This window comes from Archocentrus centrarchus, chromosome 9 (genome assembly GCF_007364275.1).
Source record: "Archocentrus centrarchus isolate MPI-CPG fArcCen1 chromosome 9, fArcCen1, whole genome shotgun sequence".
Lineage (NCBI taxonomy): Eukaryota > Metazoa > Chordata > Actinopteri > Cichliformes > Cichlidae > Archocentrus > Archocentrus centrarchus.
Window position 1 is genome coordinate 24,294,393 of NC_044354.1, and position 20,148 is coordinate 24,314,540.

General features: G+C 39.1%; 1 protein-coding gene across 1 annotated transcript; it reads left to right on the plus strand.

Annotated features, from left to right (window-relative positions):
- Positions 1-1,948: 1,948 nt before the first annotated feature.
- Positions 1,949-20,092, plus strand: chfr (checkpoint with forkhead and ring finger domains, E3 ubiquitin protein ligase). The gene is made up of 18 exons (XM_030737307.1): positions 1,949-2,156; positions 3,009-3,139; positions 3,821-3,920; positions 4,635-4,744; positions 4,914-4,973; positions 5,422-5,580; positions 10,773-10,856; positions 11,012-11,177; positions 12,223-12,377; positions 12,627-12,789; positions 12,925-13,121; positions 13,807-13,923; positions 14,074-14,157; positions 15,268-15,338; positions 15,570-15,657; positions 15,814-15,921; positions 16,111-16,183; positions 17,182-20,092. Exons 2-18 carry the CDS (start codon positions 3,037-3,039, stop codon positions 17,222-17,224), a joined length of 1,881 nt encoding a protein of 626 aa, XP_030593167.1. The 5' UTR covers positions 1,949-2,156; positions 3,009-3,036; the 3' UTR covers positions 17,225-20,092.
- The last annotated feature ends 56 nt before the right edge of the window (positions 20,093-20,148 follow it).

The following is a 20,148-nucleotide window of genomic DNA, read 5'->3' on the forward strand; positions in this document are numbered from 1 at the left end:
GTTGTGTTTGCACATAACAGAACCAACTTGAAATTGTATTTTTAGCCACTTTGTTACTAGCAGCCTGTCGCAAAAACACATCATTTGTTCCCGTTTCTTTTGTTGAATCAATGAAAAATGGCAACAATAACACAGTTTAACAGGCATAAAATAATATTTTTTGCTCCAACAAGGTCATTCCCAAAGAGCTCCTAGTTGAAAACTTGGTATATCTCAGCATGGTGTGCAGTGTGTCCTTAAAAAATAGAGGAAACTGGACAAGTGGCAGACAAAAGAAGCAGTAGGAGACTTAAAAAGAGACAACCTATCCACAGCAGCTGAACTGTATCTGAAAGTCATGTCCTTAAAAAATAGGAAAAAAATACAGCAAAGACCTGACGCAGGAACTGAGCGATGCATCTGGCCCTTCAGTTGATCCATCTACTGCTCACTGAAGCCTCATCAGAAATGGTCTCATAGGAAGAAGTCATTCTTAAGGAAGGGAAACAGGGAGAAAAGGCTGAGGTATGCCAAAGTGCACAAGAACTGGGCTGAAAAAATCCACAGCAACAGGTGTTACAGAGTGAAGAATCCAAATTTGAAATTTCTGGTTCAAATCATTGTCAACATGTACAGAGGTCAGGAGAGAGCTACAGCAGTGTCAACAGCCATCTGTAAAATAAAGTGGGGGCTCCGTCATGGTTTGGGGCCATTGTTGTTGAAGATCTTGTCAATGTTGATGGAATTATGAATGCAGAAATGTACCATCAGATTTTGATCCACCATCCAATACCATCGGGATGGCATGTGATTGGCTTTTTGCTGATTGGCATTTTTTAGCATGGCTATGATCCCAAACACACTGCCAAAGCAGTAAAAGCATACCTGGATAGAAAACACACAATGGAACTCCGGACTGCAACATTACTGATCTCAAAACATCACTACTCCTATTTCCCATTTCCTAACAAAATCTAAAGATTTTCTTTCTAAGAATGCACCATATTGTTGATTTAGCCACTAATAAAGTTTTTGTTATCTGTCTTATAGGATTATTTGTCTCACTTGCTTCTACATCTCTTTAGACCTCAGAGTTCACTAGAACTCTCCCTTGAGAGTTCTAGTGAACTCTGAGCCTCTGAAAATGGGGGACTCTGTAAACCCCTTGAATTGAAGCTGAAAATCTGCACTTCAATCACATGGATTGTGTGATTTAAAATCCACTGTGGTGACGAAGCAAGGCAAAATTACAGAAAAAAGGTGTCATTGTACAAAAATGTATGGATCTGTGTAGTGAGTGACATAAACAGTTGGCTGAGATTGTGCTGATTCTGGGATGTGGAAAAAAGGATGATGCTGCAAAATATGACAGCTCTATAAGGCAAAACACAAAGGCGTGCAAAAAATGCACGCGGGGCTCAGAAAATTGGACTGCCTTTTAACTTTAATGGGGAAAATATTTTTGTGAGACATGCTGTGTTGTTTATAACAGTTGTTTATAATAGTTTGAGGGATGGGTTTTGCATACCCGTGCAGAGACTGTTCCTGTGTTGTTAACAAAATAACCTCACTGCAAACACTGCTGTGAAGCTTATCACAGTCCGTCTTCAAATCAGTTATTGTTCTGAAAACTTTAAGGACTGAATGGGATAAACAGATTTACTTACTGGAAATATCTACTGGAATTAAGTGAAACACAAAGGTCCACAAATCCATATTGATTCATGTATTTGTGACAGTCCAATAACTGAGCATGTGCAGGTGCGGCTGTATAAAGCCAAGACATTTGGACTGCAAAACTGGAAATTTTTCATTATTCAAGTCTGCATCGTTCAACTTTGGAGAACCAGAAACGTCTGGAGTACTTTATGTACCTCCTCGGTATTACCTGCCAGCAGCTGGAGCGGACGGCAGCCAGGTGCTGCAGCTCTAAAGGGGGGGAAAAAAAAAAAAAAAACCTCATCCAGCATCCGTCAATGCTGCTCCCGAGGAGAGGAGCAGGCAGTGGGAACCCACTGAATGCTCTTTGAACCACGAAGTGCCCCTCCTCCATCAGCTGATGACGGTCAACCCGGAGCTGGGCAGGAAGTGCATCTTGTGCCCAAAGCTAGTTGGAACATGAACAGGAGAAGCTGTTTTTCAAGCAGCTTCTGGGATAACAAACTAACCGTTTGACGGTAAGAAAGCCCTCTCCGACACGACACAAAAACAACGTTACAGGCAGTACTAGTACTAGCACCGGATACTCCTGTTTTTATTTTGCTCACACAATATGAACGGCTGCTAATGTTAGCAGTCGCGTTAGCTTATTATTAAAGTTGTGTGTTTGTGTGTGTGTGTGTGTTCACGCCAGTTGTGGCGGTATCTCGTATGGAACAAGTTGTCATCCTGATACCTGACAGCTGAAATAACCTTTGTTTTTCCTGCATGTAACAGAGCAAAGTCAGCTAATAGTTTAGCTATTTAGCTAACATAGGCTTACATATGTTAAGCTAAGCCAACTGTCGTTAGGGTTTTTTCCCAGATGGTTTCCTACCAAGCTTTACGACAGACTCATTCAGTTTAATGTAGCGTCGCTCATTTGGCAATGTGCAATTCTTTAATGTTGCTATAAATTTTGCTTGTAAACTCGACCTACTCTACCAGTAAACATGATGTATAAAGTGTGATATATTCAGTAGCACTGGTTAAACCCAGTTCTAAGAATTACTGGGCTTAAAAACTAAAAACAATAATAATAAGCTCACTAAATTAAATGTTAGGACTATGTGTTAGACTTTAAGACTTATAATTTGTCTGCAAGAACACAAATTTCTTCAAACGCAGGTAGTTGGTTCTCTTTGTCAGCAATTAATAGATGGTGTGAATTATAAAGTAATAAAAAAGGTTTTTAATTTCATCACAAGCAGACGTCTTTGCTACTGTGTTTCAATGAAATCCCCCTAAAACGGAAACCTAAGGGATCATGATTTAGTTGAACTTTCAATTTAGGTCAACCTTTCTAACCTTGTTTTCTATTTACTTTTTAGAAAGAAAATAAAAAGCCCACATTGGGACATGGACAGTAGAAGAGGACCACCATGGGGGAAACTTGTCAAAGTGGACTCTAGTGAAACTGTTCTGCTTTTCAGCAGGGAATGCATAGTTGGCAGAAAAAAAGGTGGGTTAGTTTGTCTGTTTTTGGGAGTGAGCAACAATTGGCATTACATTCTATGCAAAATATTTTTTGTTTGTTTTTTTGTTTGTTTTTTTAATCTCCTTTTGTTTTGAAGCACTTTTAATTTTCTGATGCCTATTAACGAATGACAGTCCTGTCAGAAGTGTAGACATTGCTGTCAGTGTCTGGAGCTTTTGAAACCTCCCCCTTGAAAACACAAAGCTTTCTTTAGTGAACCAAACTTAGACAGCCCCTTGTGATGAGAACAAAAGGCGTCCATCGAGAACATGTGTGCAGAATATTAAGTAGATTTTTTTTGTTTGGGTTTCCTAAAGAAAAGGTTAGGTCTGTGATTCCCCCTGTGTCTGCTTTGTTGGGGTCTGCTTTTTTTTTTTGGCAACTCAGAACTGCTAGGTGTAATTGGTTTGGTTGTGTTTAACTAAGGCTAAAGCTGAAGAACACCACTGAGATATTACTGGATTACTGAATCCTTGTTATGAATGTTTGTGGGAGGGGGGGCAAAAGAGAAGGAAAAATAAATGAAAATGTCTGTGCTGTAATTTACTGCAGGTGCCTTTACATCCTATCGTGTTCTCTGAAGAAGGACTTTTAAAAGCTGTAAAACTAGGAATTTCTGTATTTTTATCTTAGCGCTTCATTTTTTAATTTATTTTTTGTTTCCAGGATGTCATCTTTGCTTTCCAGCGAATAAACTTGTCTCAGGGGAGCACTGCAAGATTGTGAAGGATGAAAGCTCAGGGCTGGTGTGGCTTGAAGACATGAGGTACTCTAAGCTGAACTTTTGTACCACTCACATCATTTGCTTGTTTTCCCAGTGGGCCAAACCGAATATCATTATAAAATAATAAGCTCTCTGCTGCACTGTTGAGTAGAAATAAAACTCTTAGAAGAAGTTGGTTGAAAAGACGCTGGGAGTTATCAGAACCTTATACCACCGGGTTGAGAATGTCCAACCAAGGAAGAGGGAAAAGAAAAAGGAGCACACATACTTTAAAGCCCCTTTTCACTCATGCACTTCTTTTCATTAGTCTAAGGGTGGCAGAACCTGTTAGCTTTCTGCCTGAATGAGGGTGCTTATTCAGACGCAAAGCTAGGAGAATGCCATGAACAGCAAAAAACATGAATTTAATAACATTACCTGTATATCTCACCCACTCCATTTCTGATTTGTAAAAAGACCTATGATATTCCCAAGGAAAGAGAACATTATCTCAGCTTGTGTGTGAGGGGTAGGGTCAAAAAGGAGCCCAGTCCTCACGGATACTCGTGACAAAATGCTCCACTTTACATCTACATCTAAAATATACATCTTCACTACCTAGTACAAAAATGGGTTTGGCCCCTATGGGTAATTCACTCATCGAAGATTTAAGTGGCATATTAGTCAAGTGTGCATTAGTTTATATTGTCCCTTCATAAAGCAAATGTATATATACTGTATAGTAAAACATCCAATTTCATGTTTGTTTATCTGTAGCACTAATGGCACCATGATCAACATGTCCAAAATGGTCAAGAAACAAACCCACGTGCTGCAAAATGGTGACGTCATCTACTTTGTGTACAGGAAAAGTGAACCTGAACAAAGTGAGTTTTGAATCAGTGATCCCTCTCTTTCTCTCTCAAAAATATACGCACATGAGTATATGTATATACATACGTACGTGTATGTGTATATACATGTATGTTTAATACATGCTGTATATAAAAATAATATAAAGAAGAAAACACACATGCGCTCTTGTCACCCCTATAGACATTGCCTATGTTTACCACTCCATCAAAATGGAACAAACAGCTTCGCAACACAATTATGGTAAGTACTCAAGTAGTTCCCCACAATTAATTTGTCAAATGCAGCTAATTACACAAATCAGCCACAACACACAATATTAAAACCACCTGGCTAATGTTGTGATGGTACCCTTTTGTGCTACCAAAAAACACACTCAACCTCTGGGACCTCTAGCAGTCCTCAAAGTGTCCTGTGGTGTCCAGAGCTGGTCAGTGGCAATGCTTAGGTGGTTGGGCTGTGCCACCTTGTCACATGAATGCATTGGACTACAGTTTTCCAGCTGTACATTGCACAGAAACATGATTAAAAATAATAAAAATGATTAATTTCATCTGTCTGTTGTTTTAATGTTGTGGCTGAACTAGGTACAGTATAGTCCATTCTTCTGCTTGCTTTGTTAGTCACCTCCCACTCTGTATTCAAACTTAAGTCATGGAGAGGTCAGCCCACAGTCCTTCTCTTCTTCCAGGTTCAGAGATGTCCCTCTCTGTGGAGCCCGTAATGCTCTCAAAGGCTCCTAAGGATACGACTCAGGAGGAGCCCCAGCCCTCTACCTCTGCTTCACACTTCTGTATAGAGACCTCTTACCCTTCTGGTGCCATGGCAACCATAACCTCTCCTGCATCTGGTAGGTTGTCTGCTAACACCCTTTTAAAAGGTTGGTGAGTGAAAGGACAGTGGGGATTCAGCATAACCTCAGAAAATCAAAAAAAAATCAAAAATAAATATCTGAAAATGGCTCGCAATGTAGTCAACATTACATATATGCCAATACAAGGAGGAAAAAATACAGTTCAGCAGTTGTTGCAAATGGGATGCCTTGAAATGTTTTACAATAAAAAGCCCTGTTAAGAAATGAAACGCCCTGAAACGCTAAGGCTTTTAATTCGAAATGGTTACATGTATTGTAGCATCACAGCCGGAGTTGTTGATAGTTCTGGGTTTGCAGTAGCAAAGCTCATGGACGTGATCTAAAATGTTATGCCCATTGTTTTGCGGTATTGTATAAAAAATAAAAATTTTAAATACAGATTTATTCTAAATATTAGAATATTTGCAAATTTTACTCAGTATTGAATACCGATAGCAGCTGTGCTTTCTCGCCCACTCTCCTGTCAGACAGCAAGCTGACACACTCTCACACCGCAGTGTCCGCATTGCTTCGCCTCCTCATTCACTCACTGCGTTGTCGTCTTCCATTAATTTGCTCAGGTTACTTGTTTGGATATGGTGTTACAAATATGAAAAGCAGTCTTTAATAAAAGCCTTTTACAAATAAATCCCCTGTCCACTCTGTATTTGAGGTGTATACAGTAAAGACCCTTGTTCCTGTTTCTGGATCTACTGCATGGATTAATTAATGGCTAACTACAGAATCTTTGAGTTCCTTTGGTGGGAGTATTGTTTGTGGTCATCATCCTCAGGAGTTTGTTGCTGGGAACTCCAAACATCTGTCTGTTTCCTACAGATGAAACAAGATATAGTGCATCAATTGTTGAGAAGTAGAGATGCTGTTAGGCGGGTTTTGGTACATTTGGGCAGAGCAAGGCGAGTTGTTTTCGCCTGTTTTTGTTTCACTATGTATCTTTAGCTATTTAACAGACAGACTTTAGAGTCTGATAAACTTAGAGAGAGACTTAAAACTATATAGGCATAGTTCCCATTTTCTCCAATTCTTTTGAAGGCACCACAGAATAGGTTTTATTAAAGTAACCCCTGTGTAATTAATTTTAACTGTGTGAATGGTTGATATTGCTTTAAAATATCATATTGCAAGGTGTTTAGTAAAATATAATTGTAGAAATAATAATCATAATAATAATGTAATTTTTGTAAATACTGATGTGGACACATTGGTACCACCAGCTCCTCTGTTTGTCAGTGTGAAGGATGATCAGTGAACTACTGTAGATGAGCAGACAGTCTGAGCTGAGTTTTTTTTTTGTTTTTTTTTTAAATGAATGCTCTGATTACAGTCAGTGATGGAAGATGATCTGCTGTCATTAATTATGGTCGCTCAATACTGAACTTTAAGCTAATTCAACTTTATTGTTTGACATGTGTCCAGCCGGTCATTATCGACCATCTCTGGCCTGGTGTTTCACTGGCACTTCTGTCTGCTTTCATCTGCTTTGCGTATTGATTTGTTTCTCACCCTTGAACTCTACTGACATACTCTGTTGTACAGTGCCATTTTCTTTACAGCCATACAGGGCTGCACAATAAAACAATACAGATAATTATCGCAAGATAACTTTTCCCCAATAGAAATAAGAGACATGGTCAGTATAAAGTCGATATAACTCATTCCATCTGTGTTTTGATAGACAACATGAAAGGCCAATGAGAATAACGCCATGTTGAACAACCATGTGGTTGGAATGATTAGTCACGTCAGGTTAGGCTGACAGATCAGTTTATTGGAAACACTTGTTTTACCTGCATACATCTCATTCACTCTGTCAGCTGTTTAACACCTGCTGCTGATTTAGGAAACACAACCATGTTAACTGGTGATAGTCACAGATTAACATGGGCAGCTGACTGCTCAATATAACATAACCTTCTGGCATTATTTTGTACAAAATAAGCCTTGTGTGCCTTATCGTTCATCAGCTCAGACAGCTGAGCTGCTGGAGGCTTGTGTTTAACCTCAGAGTGACAGATCTGATTTGAAATTGATAGACATGACTCAAAAGGAGAGATTGATGAACACTGAGCAGCATATCAGTCAAGATGGATACGGGTTGAAAATTTAATAAGGAACCAGGTTGGTATAATTTGTTTCCAATAGGCTGGTAAGGAAGAGCTTTTTTTTTTTCTTTTCAGCATGAAATGCAGTTAATCAGTGTCTTAAAATGGAGCTGCAGTGCATACCAGTGTGTCTGAAGTTTGATGACGTTTTAAAGACTTTGTGATTTATTTATTTTTATTCAGCAATAACCAGTTTATAGTAAATGCACGTCCCTGCCAATATAATCTATAGACAACATTACAAACAATGTTTAGGTAAAAAATAAATAGATTTAATGAAGCTTGCTGATCAGACTTTTACCCGAGAAATATATTTTTCAGCTTACTTAACACACAACCTTACCCTCCTATAGGATATGTGGTGTTATTACACTGATCATGCATAACATCATGACCACTTGTGTTGGTCCCCCCTTTGCTGCCAAAACAGCCCTGACCCATCGAGGCATGGACTTCACTAGACCCCTGAAGGTGTGCTGTGGTATCTGACACCAAGATGTGAGCAACAGATCGTTTAAGTCCTGTAAGTTGCAAGGTGGAGCCTCCATGGTTCAGACTTGTTTGTCCAGCGCATCCCACAGATGCTTGACTGGATTGAGATCAGGGGAATTTGTAGGCCAAGTCAACACCTCAAACTCATTGTTGTGCTCCTCAAACCATTCCTGAACTTTCCTTGCTTCCTGTCAGGGTGCATTATCATGCCCCAACCATTTCCATGAAATGGTGTACATGATCTGCAAAAATGTTTAGGTAGGTGGTACGTGTCAAAGTAATATCCACATGGATGGCAGGAACCAAGGTTTCCCAGCAGAACATTCCCCAAAGCCTCCGTCGGCTTGTCTTCTTGCCATTGTATATTCTGTTGCCAGGTATTCCCCAGGTAATAACACATACTGTGGCCAAACTTTTGACTGTTACTGTCCACCCGGCCATCCATGTGACGTAAAAGAAAAAGTTCCTCAGACCAGGCCATCTTTTTCCGTTGCTCCTCGGTCCAGTTCTGATGCTCAGGTGCCCATTGTTGGTGTTTTTTCGTAGTGGACAGGGGTCAGCATGGGCACCCTGACTGGTCTGTAGCCATGCAGTTCTATACACAACAAACTTCAATGGACTGTGTATTTTGACACCTTTCTCTCAGAACCAGCGTTAACCTTTTTTGACAATATGAGCTACTGTAACCCATCTGTATCAATGAACCTTATCTACCCATGCCACAGTTTCACCACTATTCCTTCCTTGGACCACTTTTGATGGATACTGACCTCTGCAGACTGGGAACAAGAGTTGCAGTTTTGGAGACGGCTAGCCATCACATTTTGACCCTTGTCAAACTTGTTCAAATCCTTACGCTGGCAAATTTTTCCTGCTTCTAACACATCAACTTTGAGGACAAAATGTTCACTTGCTCCTTAATATATCCCACCCACTAACAGGTGCCACGATAAAGAGATAATCAGCATTTGTTATGGTTTGGTCTGTGTCACTCACTCTGCCGGTCATGGCCTGCAGTGTATCTTCACAAACAGCTCTTTATGAGAAGAACACATGCAGTTTTCTGTTCTTTCTGTTAGTTTACAGATTTGTGGGAGCTGCTTAGTGTCTGGCATGTGCTCAGCGTTGTAGGCAGACTCTATTACTAGTCTGTTTGAATTTATTCAGTGGCTATCTGTAGAAAATGACAGTGAGTACCTTATCATAAGGTCACACTAGCACGTTAGCAGTGTGAGCGAGATAAAGGAAAAATGACAACAGAAAATGTTAACGAAAACTCGAGCGGCAGTCTCACCAAACAAGACACCCCAACGGACACAGCTCAAGGTTCAAAACATGAGGACAGTGTTGAAAAGGAGGGTCTAAGCAGTTTGGTAGCGTGGGACTATTTAAAGAAGCGGAGTAGAGCGTGGTGCAAACTATGTTGAAAGCATGTTCCCACAAAGGCAGGTAATACCACATTTTTACCATCTGAAGCAGTGCCTTCCTTCAGAGCACACACAGTGCAAGAATCTACAGTCCTAAATACTATGACTTACGATAGAAAATAAAGTGATATCATGAATACTACAACCTACTTCATTGTAAAAGACAGTAAGCACAGTCGAAAATGTCGGGCCTTAATTGGCTAATTAAACTAAATGATCCTTGTTACCATTTCTCTCAGAGGGCACTTTCCAAACGTACACAGAATGTAATGACAGTGTTGAACAGCTGTGTCATACTTCACTACCACATTGTATTGGTGGTCAAGTCGCACAGCTGATCAACAGTGGCCACTTCAGCGATACAGTCCTGCACTTCTTGTGTCTTTTTAGAATTTTTTTAAATTTTATTTTTGCCTTGGTGAATGTCAGGTTGTGCTCCTTACATTGAAAAATTTGTTGAATTTCTACTGAGTGGATATATAGATAATTGATTAATTGATTATTTTAATTATTTATTCATTTTGTGTGTTTATTTCCAAAAAGTTTGAATCTACATATACAATAGAAAGGACACAGTATAGAGGCAATTTTATGAGATTTTAATTTGTATTAATATTTACTTCATTTTTTTTTTAAAACTGACCAAAGAATTTAGTTTTCCATTCTGTTTGTGTTCTCCTGTAACACTTGAATCATTTGACTGGTCAGAATTAAGATTTTAGTCTATTACACCCATGTCATTTATTTAAAATACACTTGTATGATGTTCTACAGTATATTTATTATGTTCAACTTTTGACAAAATAAATACGATTTAATCCAAAAAGAACCTTATGTCTTTATATTTCACTTAGGTCTAAATAGGAACCTTTAAGCTTGGTGATTTGATGTATATTGTTATATATCAACTGATACGAAGAAGTAATTGTGATAAGATTTTCTTTCATTATTTCCCCAGCTCTACAGTGTTGCTAATGTGCATAACCATAAATATAAATACAGTAGTATTTAACATTTTTAATATGATATTATCACATTTGCTGGTACTAACATGCATTAGCTAACCCACTAAGTTGGAAAGTTTAGTCATCAGTGGTCTATTAAAAACATTATTTGACCCACATTTGTTGTTCCTTTGTCTTATTAGACCAAGCTAAAACTCCAACCACTGCACAGGAGAAAGAAACTGAAAACCTGGAGCCAAAAAGCAAGAGAAGGAAAACAGATAATGGTCAGTGAATTTTTTACTTTTTGAGATTAACCCTTAACTTCTCATGTTAGTTTTTTTTTTTCAGAGCCGTCATTTGTTCCAAGCCCCAAATGTTCTTTTTAACCTCACCCTTTCTACGTGGTCTAGTGTGTAATATACAGCTACTGTGTTTACAGAAAAATCTTATGATTTGGGCATGCCACACACTTCAAGTCCAGAAGTGGTTAGTCCAAATAAGGGAAGTCTTTCCTCTAAACCCTCAGTGGAAGGGACTAAGACAGACAAGATGGAGGAAAGCTTGACATGTGTTATTTGCCAGGACCTGCTCCATGACTGTGTCAGGTGAGCACGTTTTTTTCCCTCCATGTTTAAGTTATAATGAAATAAAGTTTTTGTGCTTTGCCTCTTTCCGAGGCACATGGATTGTGTAGAATACAGTACTGTGCAAATGTCTGGAGCCAGCCTTTGTTTCTTTACAATGTGCAGTGATTTATTGAAATATATGCAAACATACATGGAAATACAGCAAATGAGAGTTGTTTTTTTTTTCTTCTAACAGGCTTGAAAGTCTGTTCAGTATGACCACCTTTTATTCTTCAGCACAGCCTGAACTCTCTGAGGCAGCTTGTCATTTCTTTAAGTAGTCTTCAGAAATAGTTCTCCAGGCTTATTGAAGGACATTCAGAGCTCTTCTTTGGATGTTTCTGCCTTTTCTTCCATTCTCTGTCGGGATGATCCCACACTGCTTCACATTTTCCAGAGTGAAGCCATTGGATGGACCTGCAATGGCCCCATGGTGCAAATTCTCATGCCTGCTAATGTTTTCCATTTAGTTTGTGTAGTGCAGCTATAGTAGTAGCTTGTAGCGATATGTAAACAGCTGTATGTAGACAGCAGTTAACGATACTTAGGAGGATTCCTGTGGGAGGTAAACGTAGAATGAAATGGTCTGCAAGTGGGACTATTTTATGACAATACACCATGAATTGTTATTGGGGAAAAAAAACATACACTACATACAGCAATGCATACAATACACAGGGGGAAAAGCCCTTCAGTTGCATAGCCACATGAAGAGTACAAAGCCAAGTATCTGTAAAGTAGAACAGACAATAGTCCTTGGTGTGCTTTCGAGAGCTGATTTGCTTATGAACATGGTCCAAGGTGTTTATAGGGATGTGAGCAAGCAGTATGGTGGGAACCAAGTAGAGCGCCCTCATAGTCTCACCAGGGTGCTTCCTCGTTTACCTCACCTCCAGCATTATTCCATGGTAGTACCTGGTTAATCTCTCAGGGTTAGTCTAGCAGTTTCCAGCTGTTGGGAATGTCTGATCCTATGCCAATGAAAGTCTTGAGTTTTTTGGGTTTACCTTGTTTCTTTCTGTAGTTTGCAGCCTTGCATGCATGTCTTCTGTGCTGCCTGCTATTCCGGCTGGATGGAGCGTTCTTCTCTTTGCCCTACCTGCCGCTGCCCTGTGGAGAGGATTCATAAAAACCATGTTCTCAACAACCTGGTAGAGGCCTACCTCATCCAGCATCCAGGTGTGCATAGATAAATACCTTTAAGTTTTATTTTGCTGTTTTCAGTGCCTTAAGGCATTGAAAACAGCAATCTACACAGGTTTTTATGTTTTTATCTTCTGTGTTAAGCACATTGAGTTTATGTGTAATGAAACATGTTATATAAATAAGATTGCCATTGCCATTATGGATCTAACATGATGTAACACCAGCTTAATTTTACTTAATTTCTTTAATTATCTCATTATAAACAAAGTGTCTGTCCCACAGAAAAGTGTCGCAGTGAGGAGGACCTGAAAAGCATGGACAGCCGTAACAAGATAACTCAGGACATGTTGCAGCCAAAAGTTGAACGCTCTTTCTCTGATGAGGAAGGCAGTTCAGATTACCTCTTTGAGCTCTCTGATAATGACAGTGACTCTTCAGATATCAGGTAAAATGCTGGGCTGTATTTGCAGGAAATCAGCATTTATTTTTGAAATTGTTTTAGTCATGCATTTTAATTTGTTGCTAAATAGGTAGGTGTTTTAGTGAACAAATTCTCATTGCAATGGCTGTTTGTCCTCAGTCAGCCTCTGGTGATGTGCAGACAGTGTCCCGGCTACAGGAGTGATGTCAGCCAACTCCTCTTTGCCACAAGTTCAAACTACTGGCTCCCCGGTCTTCCAAGTCTACAGCCTGTACCTCCACCTCCCAAAAGAGAAGAGGGGGCTGCAAAGACCTCAGCAGAGCAGCCCTCAACATCCTCTGTTAACAATGATGAGTGTAAGTTAGTTGGAAAATTCTCCCGCTGTAAATAATTTACTTCATTTTAAATCTCAAAAATTTGGGGTAGTTTGGCAACTGTCATTAGTCAGCTATAGGCTCCTTCACAACTGTGCCAGTTTTTCTATAAATAGTGACATAAATAGGCATCCTTAGGGCCCAGCACTGAGAGTGCCAAAACTTTTATCTGTTCCATTTCTTTTTTCTTTTCTTTTTTTTTATGCGCAAAAATTACACTAAAGCATGTTTAGGCCCCCCAAAAGGAGCCTAAACATGTTAGTGCCACCTATTGGGAACTGGAAATATCATGTTTTATACTTTGTATATGGCAAAAATGTCTCCACCGTGCCACCTAGAACATTTCAGAACACCAGCCCCGGAGCTGTGTTTTGGCTGTTGATCTGAAATTTTGCTTGCAGGCACATGAGACATGCAAAAAAAAAAAAAAACTCTCTTGGAACCATACCCGGGTGCGAGGGCTTTATCATCGCTGCTTGCAGCTTTAATTGTAAATGAAATTCTTTGTGGTTGGCACTGTAGTACCAAACTTATTAAGCAAAAATTATGTTGTATTTTGTAGTTAGACAATGCATGTGGAAGCCCACATTAGCACAACAGCAAAATTTCTCTTGCTAACAAATCTTTGCATCTTGGCTCCTGTCCAAAACCTCTTTCCTGCCTGCAGCTCCTCAGGAGTACCGCTGCCCCCCTCAGGGCTGCCATCTCATATGCACCTGCTGCTTCCAGCCAATGCCAGACAGACGGGCTGAGCTCAGCAACCAGCAGGTTATTGCTCAACAATGTGAGTGGCATCAACACCTGTTAATCTGTCTGCAGAAATGTAATGTCTGTGTTGACTGAATATGATTGACTAAAATCATATTCAAGCCATATCATATCTATAAATATATTTTTTGCACCTCAGATGCATCATGTGTGGTGTTTTTGGCAGGTATGCTGTGCCAGCAACCTTTCTGTCATATGTACTGGGGTTGCCAGAGGATCGGTTGTCAGGGCTGTCTGGCTCGATTCAGTGGTATGTATGAGTTTGTGCAAAATAGCCCCAGGATATTCTCTGTTCATTGTAAACTTTTGCCATTGTGGGATTTGTTTTGGCATTTGGCCTCTAATTGAAAGGACTGATTCCTGAATAGTGGCCAAATCCAAGATTTGTACTTTTCAATAAATGTCTGTCCTAAAACACCATAATTAGCATTATTTTTAATGTTTAATACAGTGTATAAACTATACAGTCTGTGTGCATTATTTTTTGAGGTATTCAACTATAACTGGTATTTTTGTAATAATAAGATTTCATTGTGTAACAGTTGCATACACGGTATTATAACAGCTGAGATAAACTAACAGAGCTTTACAGAGTACTGCATAAATATGTAGTATTGTGTATTCTTTATATTTTGTTTCCAAGGATTTCTTTAGTTCTTTAGTTTAGAATCTATGAAAAATGCCAAAGATAACACAGTTTGACAGACATAAAATAGTATTTTTGCACCAAAGAGCTGATTCCCAAAAAGCTATTAGCCCCCCAAAAAAATGGCATATCTCAGCATGGTGTGCAGCGTGTCTTCAAAAATTTGAGTAGACTGGACAAGTGGAGGACAGAAGAAGTGGCAGGCCTAAAAACTTATCTACAGCAGATGAACAGTGTCTGAATGGACAGTATCAGATAAATAGTATCTGAAAGTCATGCCCTTTGCTGGATTAATTCTTAAGAAATAAGAAGAAATCCAGCAAAGACCTGCCAGAGGACCTGAGAGATGCATCTGGCCCTTCAGTTGATGTATCTTGTGTGCACAAAGTCTCATCAGTAATAGTCTCAGTGGAAGGGTGGCTCTCAAGAAGCCATTCCTAAGGAAGGGAAACAGGGAGAAATGCATTCATGCACACTCATTCCCGGGGCTCTCTATTTACAGTTTTCTTTTCAGCACATTTAGAAAACACTGTTTCAGTGTTTCATTCAGAAATACTGTGTGTAGATGAGGAGGGAAAATTTGAATCCATTATATATTGTGGAAAACTTGAAATGGTCTGAGGACAACCCTAAAAAAAATCCTGTATAATTTAGTCATCTAATTTATTTTGGAGTGCAAGTATCTTCAGTTAAAATCCACTGTGCATTTTTCAGACCTCAATCTGACTGACAAATGCCTGGATGGTGTGCTCAACAACAATAACTATGAATCAGAGGTCCTCCAGGTAAGACAGACTTTATTTCAAATGCTTTCTTAATAAACACATTTTTGTTCACCACTTGTTGCAGTGCGGTACGTGGAAAGTAAATGATATATAGCATAGTGTTTATATATGTCTAATGACTGCCTAATTGGTGCAATACAATAAATGTCAGTTGTACCAACTAAAGCCTCCACATGCAGCATTCACTTACAACCTGTATGTCAGCATATATACTTTCCATCCTTCCACCAGAACTACTTATCCTCCAGGGGGAAGTCATGGAAGGATCTGCTCAAGGAGTCTTTGCAGGGCTTACAGCAGGGCAAGTACCTTCTGACAGGTGAGCCCTCAGATCACTCCGGGCACTGAAATCACTGCACATACATTTTAAGGAAAGAAGGAAAAAAAACCTGATCTCTTCCATAGATGCGTAGTGTTATTTAAAAAAAAAAACAAAAAAAAACACAAATAATATTGAATAATATTGAATTTTCAGATTGTCGAATCTCTGCAAACACCATCCTGTGTTTCTGCTGTGGCCTGCGAGCCTTCAAGGAGCTGGCCTACAAATACAGACAGAACATCCCTCCATCTGAACTGCCAGGTCAGAAAATCCTGGTTTTTTTTTGTTTGTTTGTTTGTTTTTTATAATTGCATTTGTGAGTGTGCATGTGTGTGTGAGCTTTTTTTTTTTTTTTTTTTTTGTAATTTGTGACAAAGGTTCAGGTGTACTGGTTATATCTAAACCTTTGTTGCACTCCTCTAATAACCTCATTAAATGTTCTGTTTTCAGCTGCTGTAACGTCTCGTCCGGACTGTTACTGGGGGCGCAACTGTCGCACGCAGGTGAAGGCGCATCATGCAGCGTAAGTCTCATTAAATGTAAAACACAAAATCATGCCTACAGTCACACAGCAGATAGCAATGAAACTGGAAGTGCTGACACTGTGTAATGTCATTTGGAATTTTTGCTGTCAGTAGATCTAATTAAATTGTCATTATTATTATGATGCCATGGAGCCCAACTGCTCACACTAATCCAAGGCAAATGTTCTATGTGATATGATATGCATCAGAATCAGAATCTTTATTGTCATTGTACACAGAAGTTGCACAACGAAATTTAAAATGCATTCCTTTCTAGGTGCCTCAGACAATAAATAATAAAATAATAAAAATATGAGTGTATCACATTGTACTGAATGAGTTTGTTTGCTGTTTTAGATCAGCTTGTAAATATTTCTAGATGCTTATTTTGAAAAGCCACAACTGGTTTAGGCACTAATACATTAATGTTAAGTATTTATTCATTTATTTATTTTAGAGTCATAAATGTATGGAAGCATAATGCATCACTTGGCAAAAACAATGTGTTCTGGTTTCCTGAATTAGCAAGATAATTATCCCAGAAATTCTGAGAAAAGAAAATTAAAAATTGGTGCCGTTTTTCTAAATGAATGAGCCATCTTAAGATCCCCGGAGAAGCCTCTGTTGACTGAATGCTTGATTTCATGAGTATTAACCCAATACAATTTGAATCACTTGGAAATAATACTGTACTACTGTAGGTATTGCTACAGATTATCTTCTGGATGTTGCCATTTTTCTCCAGGATTCATTGAATCGATATGGCTTTAAGATACTGGATAAGAGCGCATTGCACTTGAGTAAAAATCAGTAGAAACATTAGAGCAGTTTTTCACTCATTTTGCCACTAGGAGGAGTCCTTGTATAAACTGTCAGGTTTTATGTCAGTGGTTTTAAAGATCTGTGCTGACTTGTTTTAGCTCATCTCACCTCATTGGATGTTTGCTTTTATAAGCACAACTTACACCACTTTTTTCCCCTTTTATTCTAATTTCAGGAAATTCAACCACATATGTGAGCAGACACGTTTCAAGAGCTGAAGAAGCAGCGTGGCTCGTCTTCCCCAGTTGTGTCAAATGTAGATAACTGAATGTCTCGTGCATTCGAGGAGGTGCAATCTGTTTGCATCCATTCTTGCTAACCGCCTTATGCAATAATCCAAATCAGAAATTACAATCAGTCTCCATGTACAGCAGTGGCCAGGGTCTCTTTTCAGTGACACTATGCACATTAAATTAGAATTAATTGCAGAGTTTAGAAATGTTTCAAGCTGCTCCTCAAAGTAAAGACTTTGGTGCGTAATTAACACAAGGCTACCATTTAAATTTTCATCTGTTCCTCTTATTTTGTCCAGCATCAACAGATCATTTATTTGGAATGTGAAGTAATTAAAAATCTGTCCTGCACGTACAACAACAAATAATGCGAATAAGGCAATCTGTATGGATTAGAGTCATACATGCTTACAAGTATTTTCTATGTACCCCTTTAGCCTGTGTATTTACTTTCATTAGCGCCCTTACTGAGTGTAGAATCCAGAGCTTCCTACTACATGATGCTGATGAAAATATCTTGATATCATTAGAGTGACAGAATAATAGTGTTAAGTGTTAATAATAGCTGGAGAATAATTTTGGGAGGCCAAGACAGAAATCAAACTGCTAAATTTAAACAATAGTATCAGATGTAAACCCCTCACCTCCAAGGGTTTTTTTTTTTTCCCCCTAGGTTCATAAGGGCATTAGTCCGTTCCCAGGCAAGGGCGAAAAGCCATGTCCAAGCAGCTCTCACACATATTGGTGTAGATTTGTAATCCCATGTGATATTTGTATAGGATTTCATTGTCTGTGGGGAGAGGATCATTGAGCTGTGACACTGTCAGAGGGTGCAGAGGCTCTGGATAATCAGCTCCAAAGTGATTCAAGTATAGTAGGAGGAACACTTGGTTCAGGAAGGGCTAATCTGTGTTGACATGCACGGTTGTGTAGAATATAGAGGGAATAATAGATTGCACTCCAAGCAACCAGTGATGGATGTTTCAGTGGCATGGAGTTTTGATACTGCTTTTGCAGCATATAGTTAGAGAACAGTTGTGCCAATACAAGCACAATAGTGTGTTCTGTTGTAAAGGTGTCCTTTGTACTGCAGCAACATGTTGTTATTGCTTACCTTAGTTGACTTGTGTTGTTGGATTTTGTCCAACTTTCTCTGGTTCTTTCCTCAGGTACAGAAAGCTGCTGTTTTTTTTTTTCTTCTTTTTTTTGTTTGCAGTATAACCATGTTCGGTGGTTTAAAATTCTGTCAGGTCCCGTTGAATTCAGTGACCTTTCATTCGTTATCACCCAAGTGTCAGAAAGTCATGCAAAGTTTTGATGTCTACTTGTAAAGTTTGACAAATCAGCCTCTTTTGGCCTTAATCAGTGTGGTCGAATTAAAACAGCCACGCTCAGAGACCTTGTTCGTTGAAATACAAGGATGAAGGAGTAGTCTCCAAGTTGACCTGTATGTAGGGTCACTGTAGAAAGTGCTGGACGATTGATGCAGAATATGTTAAAAGCAGGCCTTAACTGTCATCCAGTACTTTTGTGTGATTTAACCGGTGGTGATTTTCTTTGTGTAGTATTATTTGACTTGGAGAAGGAAAAAAAAAAAAAAACTTAATGTCTATATTTTACCACTATGAAAATCTTTGCACATACTGTCTCACATTTGTAGGCTTGTTTTTATTCTGCTGGATTATATTGAACGTCATGGGAAAACTGTCTGTAAGGCTCATAATCAATGATTAGCAATCATGAAAACTTCGATTCCACAATGAGAGCGGAAAGAAAACTGCAGTAGCAAAAAAAAAAAAAAGGCTGTCCTTGATAATTTGAAGAATGGGTTTTTCATGTATGGTTCATTATGAGTAACACTTCCTGTGGTTGATGTGGATAAAATGTGTTGTTTTGGAATGTAGCTCATCGCTTTTTCATTAGTGTGCTGGTAGAAAATTTGAATTGTGCTCGGAGCGCTTTCCTGGCCTCTGCCCGAGCTCCTGATTTAATTAGTGGCGTTAGCGGTTTAGGTGTTTTTTGTCCTTTATTTTACCCTCTCAGTCATGGTGCGTCCACGTTGGCATTCCTCAGCAGCTCAGGCCCTCAGCACAAGCCCGGTCGATCCCCCAACAGAGTGGCTGAGTTTTAATTATTCCCTACAGGAGATCTGGGCACCCTAGGCCAACAAGTCCCAAGCCGCTCCAATCAGGAATTAGTATTAGAGGGCTTTAAAGAAGTGCTTTGCATTCTCCCTTGAGTGGTGTGTGTTTGGGGAATTGTGTTGTATACCAAGGCAAATATTTACTTACTTTGTCTGCAAAAGTCTGGACCAAGCTGCTCAGCAGTATGGAAGAGGCAGGTTTCATTCTACCTCATCACAGTTCCCAGGACTGTGGGAACAAACAAGCATCTGTCACATTAATATCAGCAGGAGCTGGGCGTGCATCTCTGAGAGAGATGAACCGTTTTTCAGATGCCTGAAAACTATATGCAATGCACTATTTGAACAATTAGTCTAGACTATAATCAATGTCTGGGAACAGCACTAGGCACATGCATAAATAATTTGGTGTTCATTATTAGAAGTATCTCTTTACACTATATGTTTTATTAGCAATACTGAAACTGTCTGCAATGCATCTCATAAAAGACTGATAGCTGAAGGTAGAAACTGACTTGTGAAGTGAAGGGAGCATTTATGACAGTGGAGTCTTTTCTCCATTTAAAAAAAAACAAACTAAATCTGTGGTGATTTTAGTGATGTTCACGTATTATTTTGAATTTTATTTCAGATGGTTTCAAATGAGCTTGAGGTTTTTACTGCTTGTTGATTAAATGAATGTGGTACACAACACAAGGTGTGAATGACATTGCCTTTATTAACACTTTACATTTATTCAAACTGACTTTTTTAATACTACTGTGAA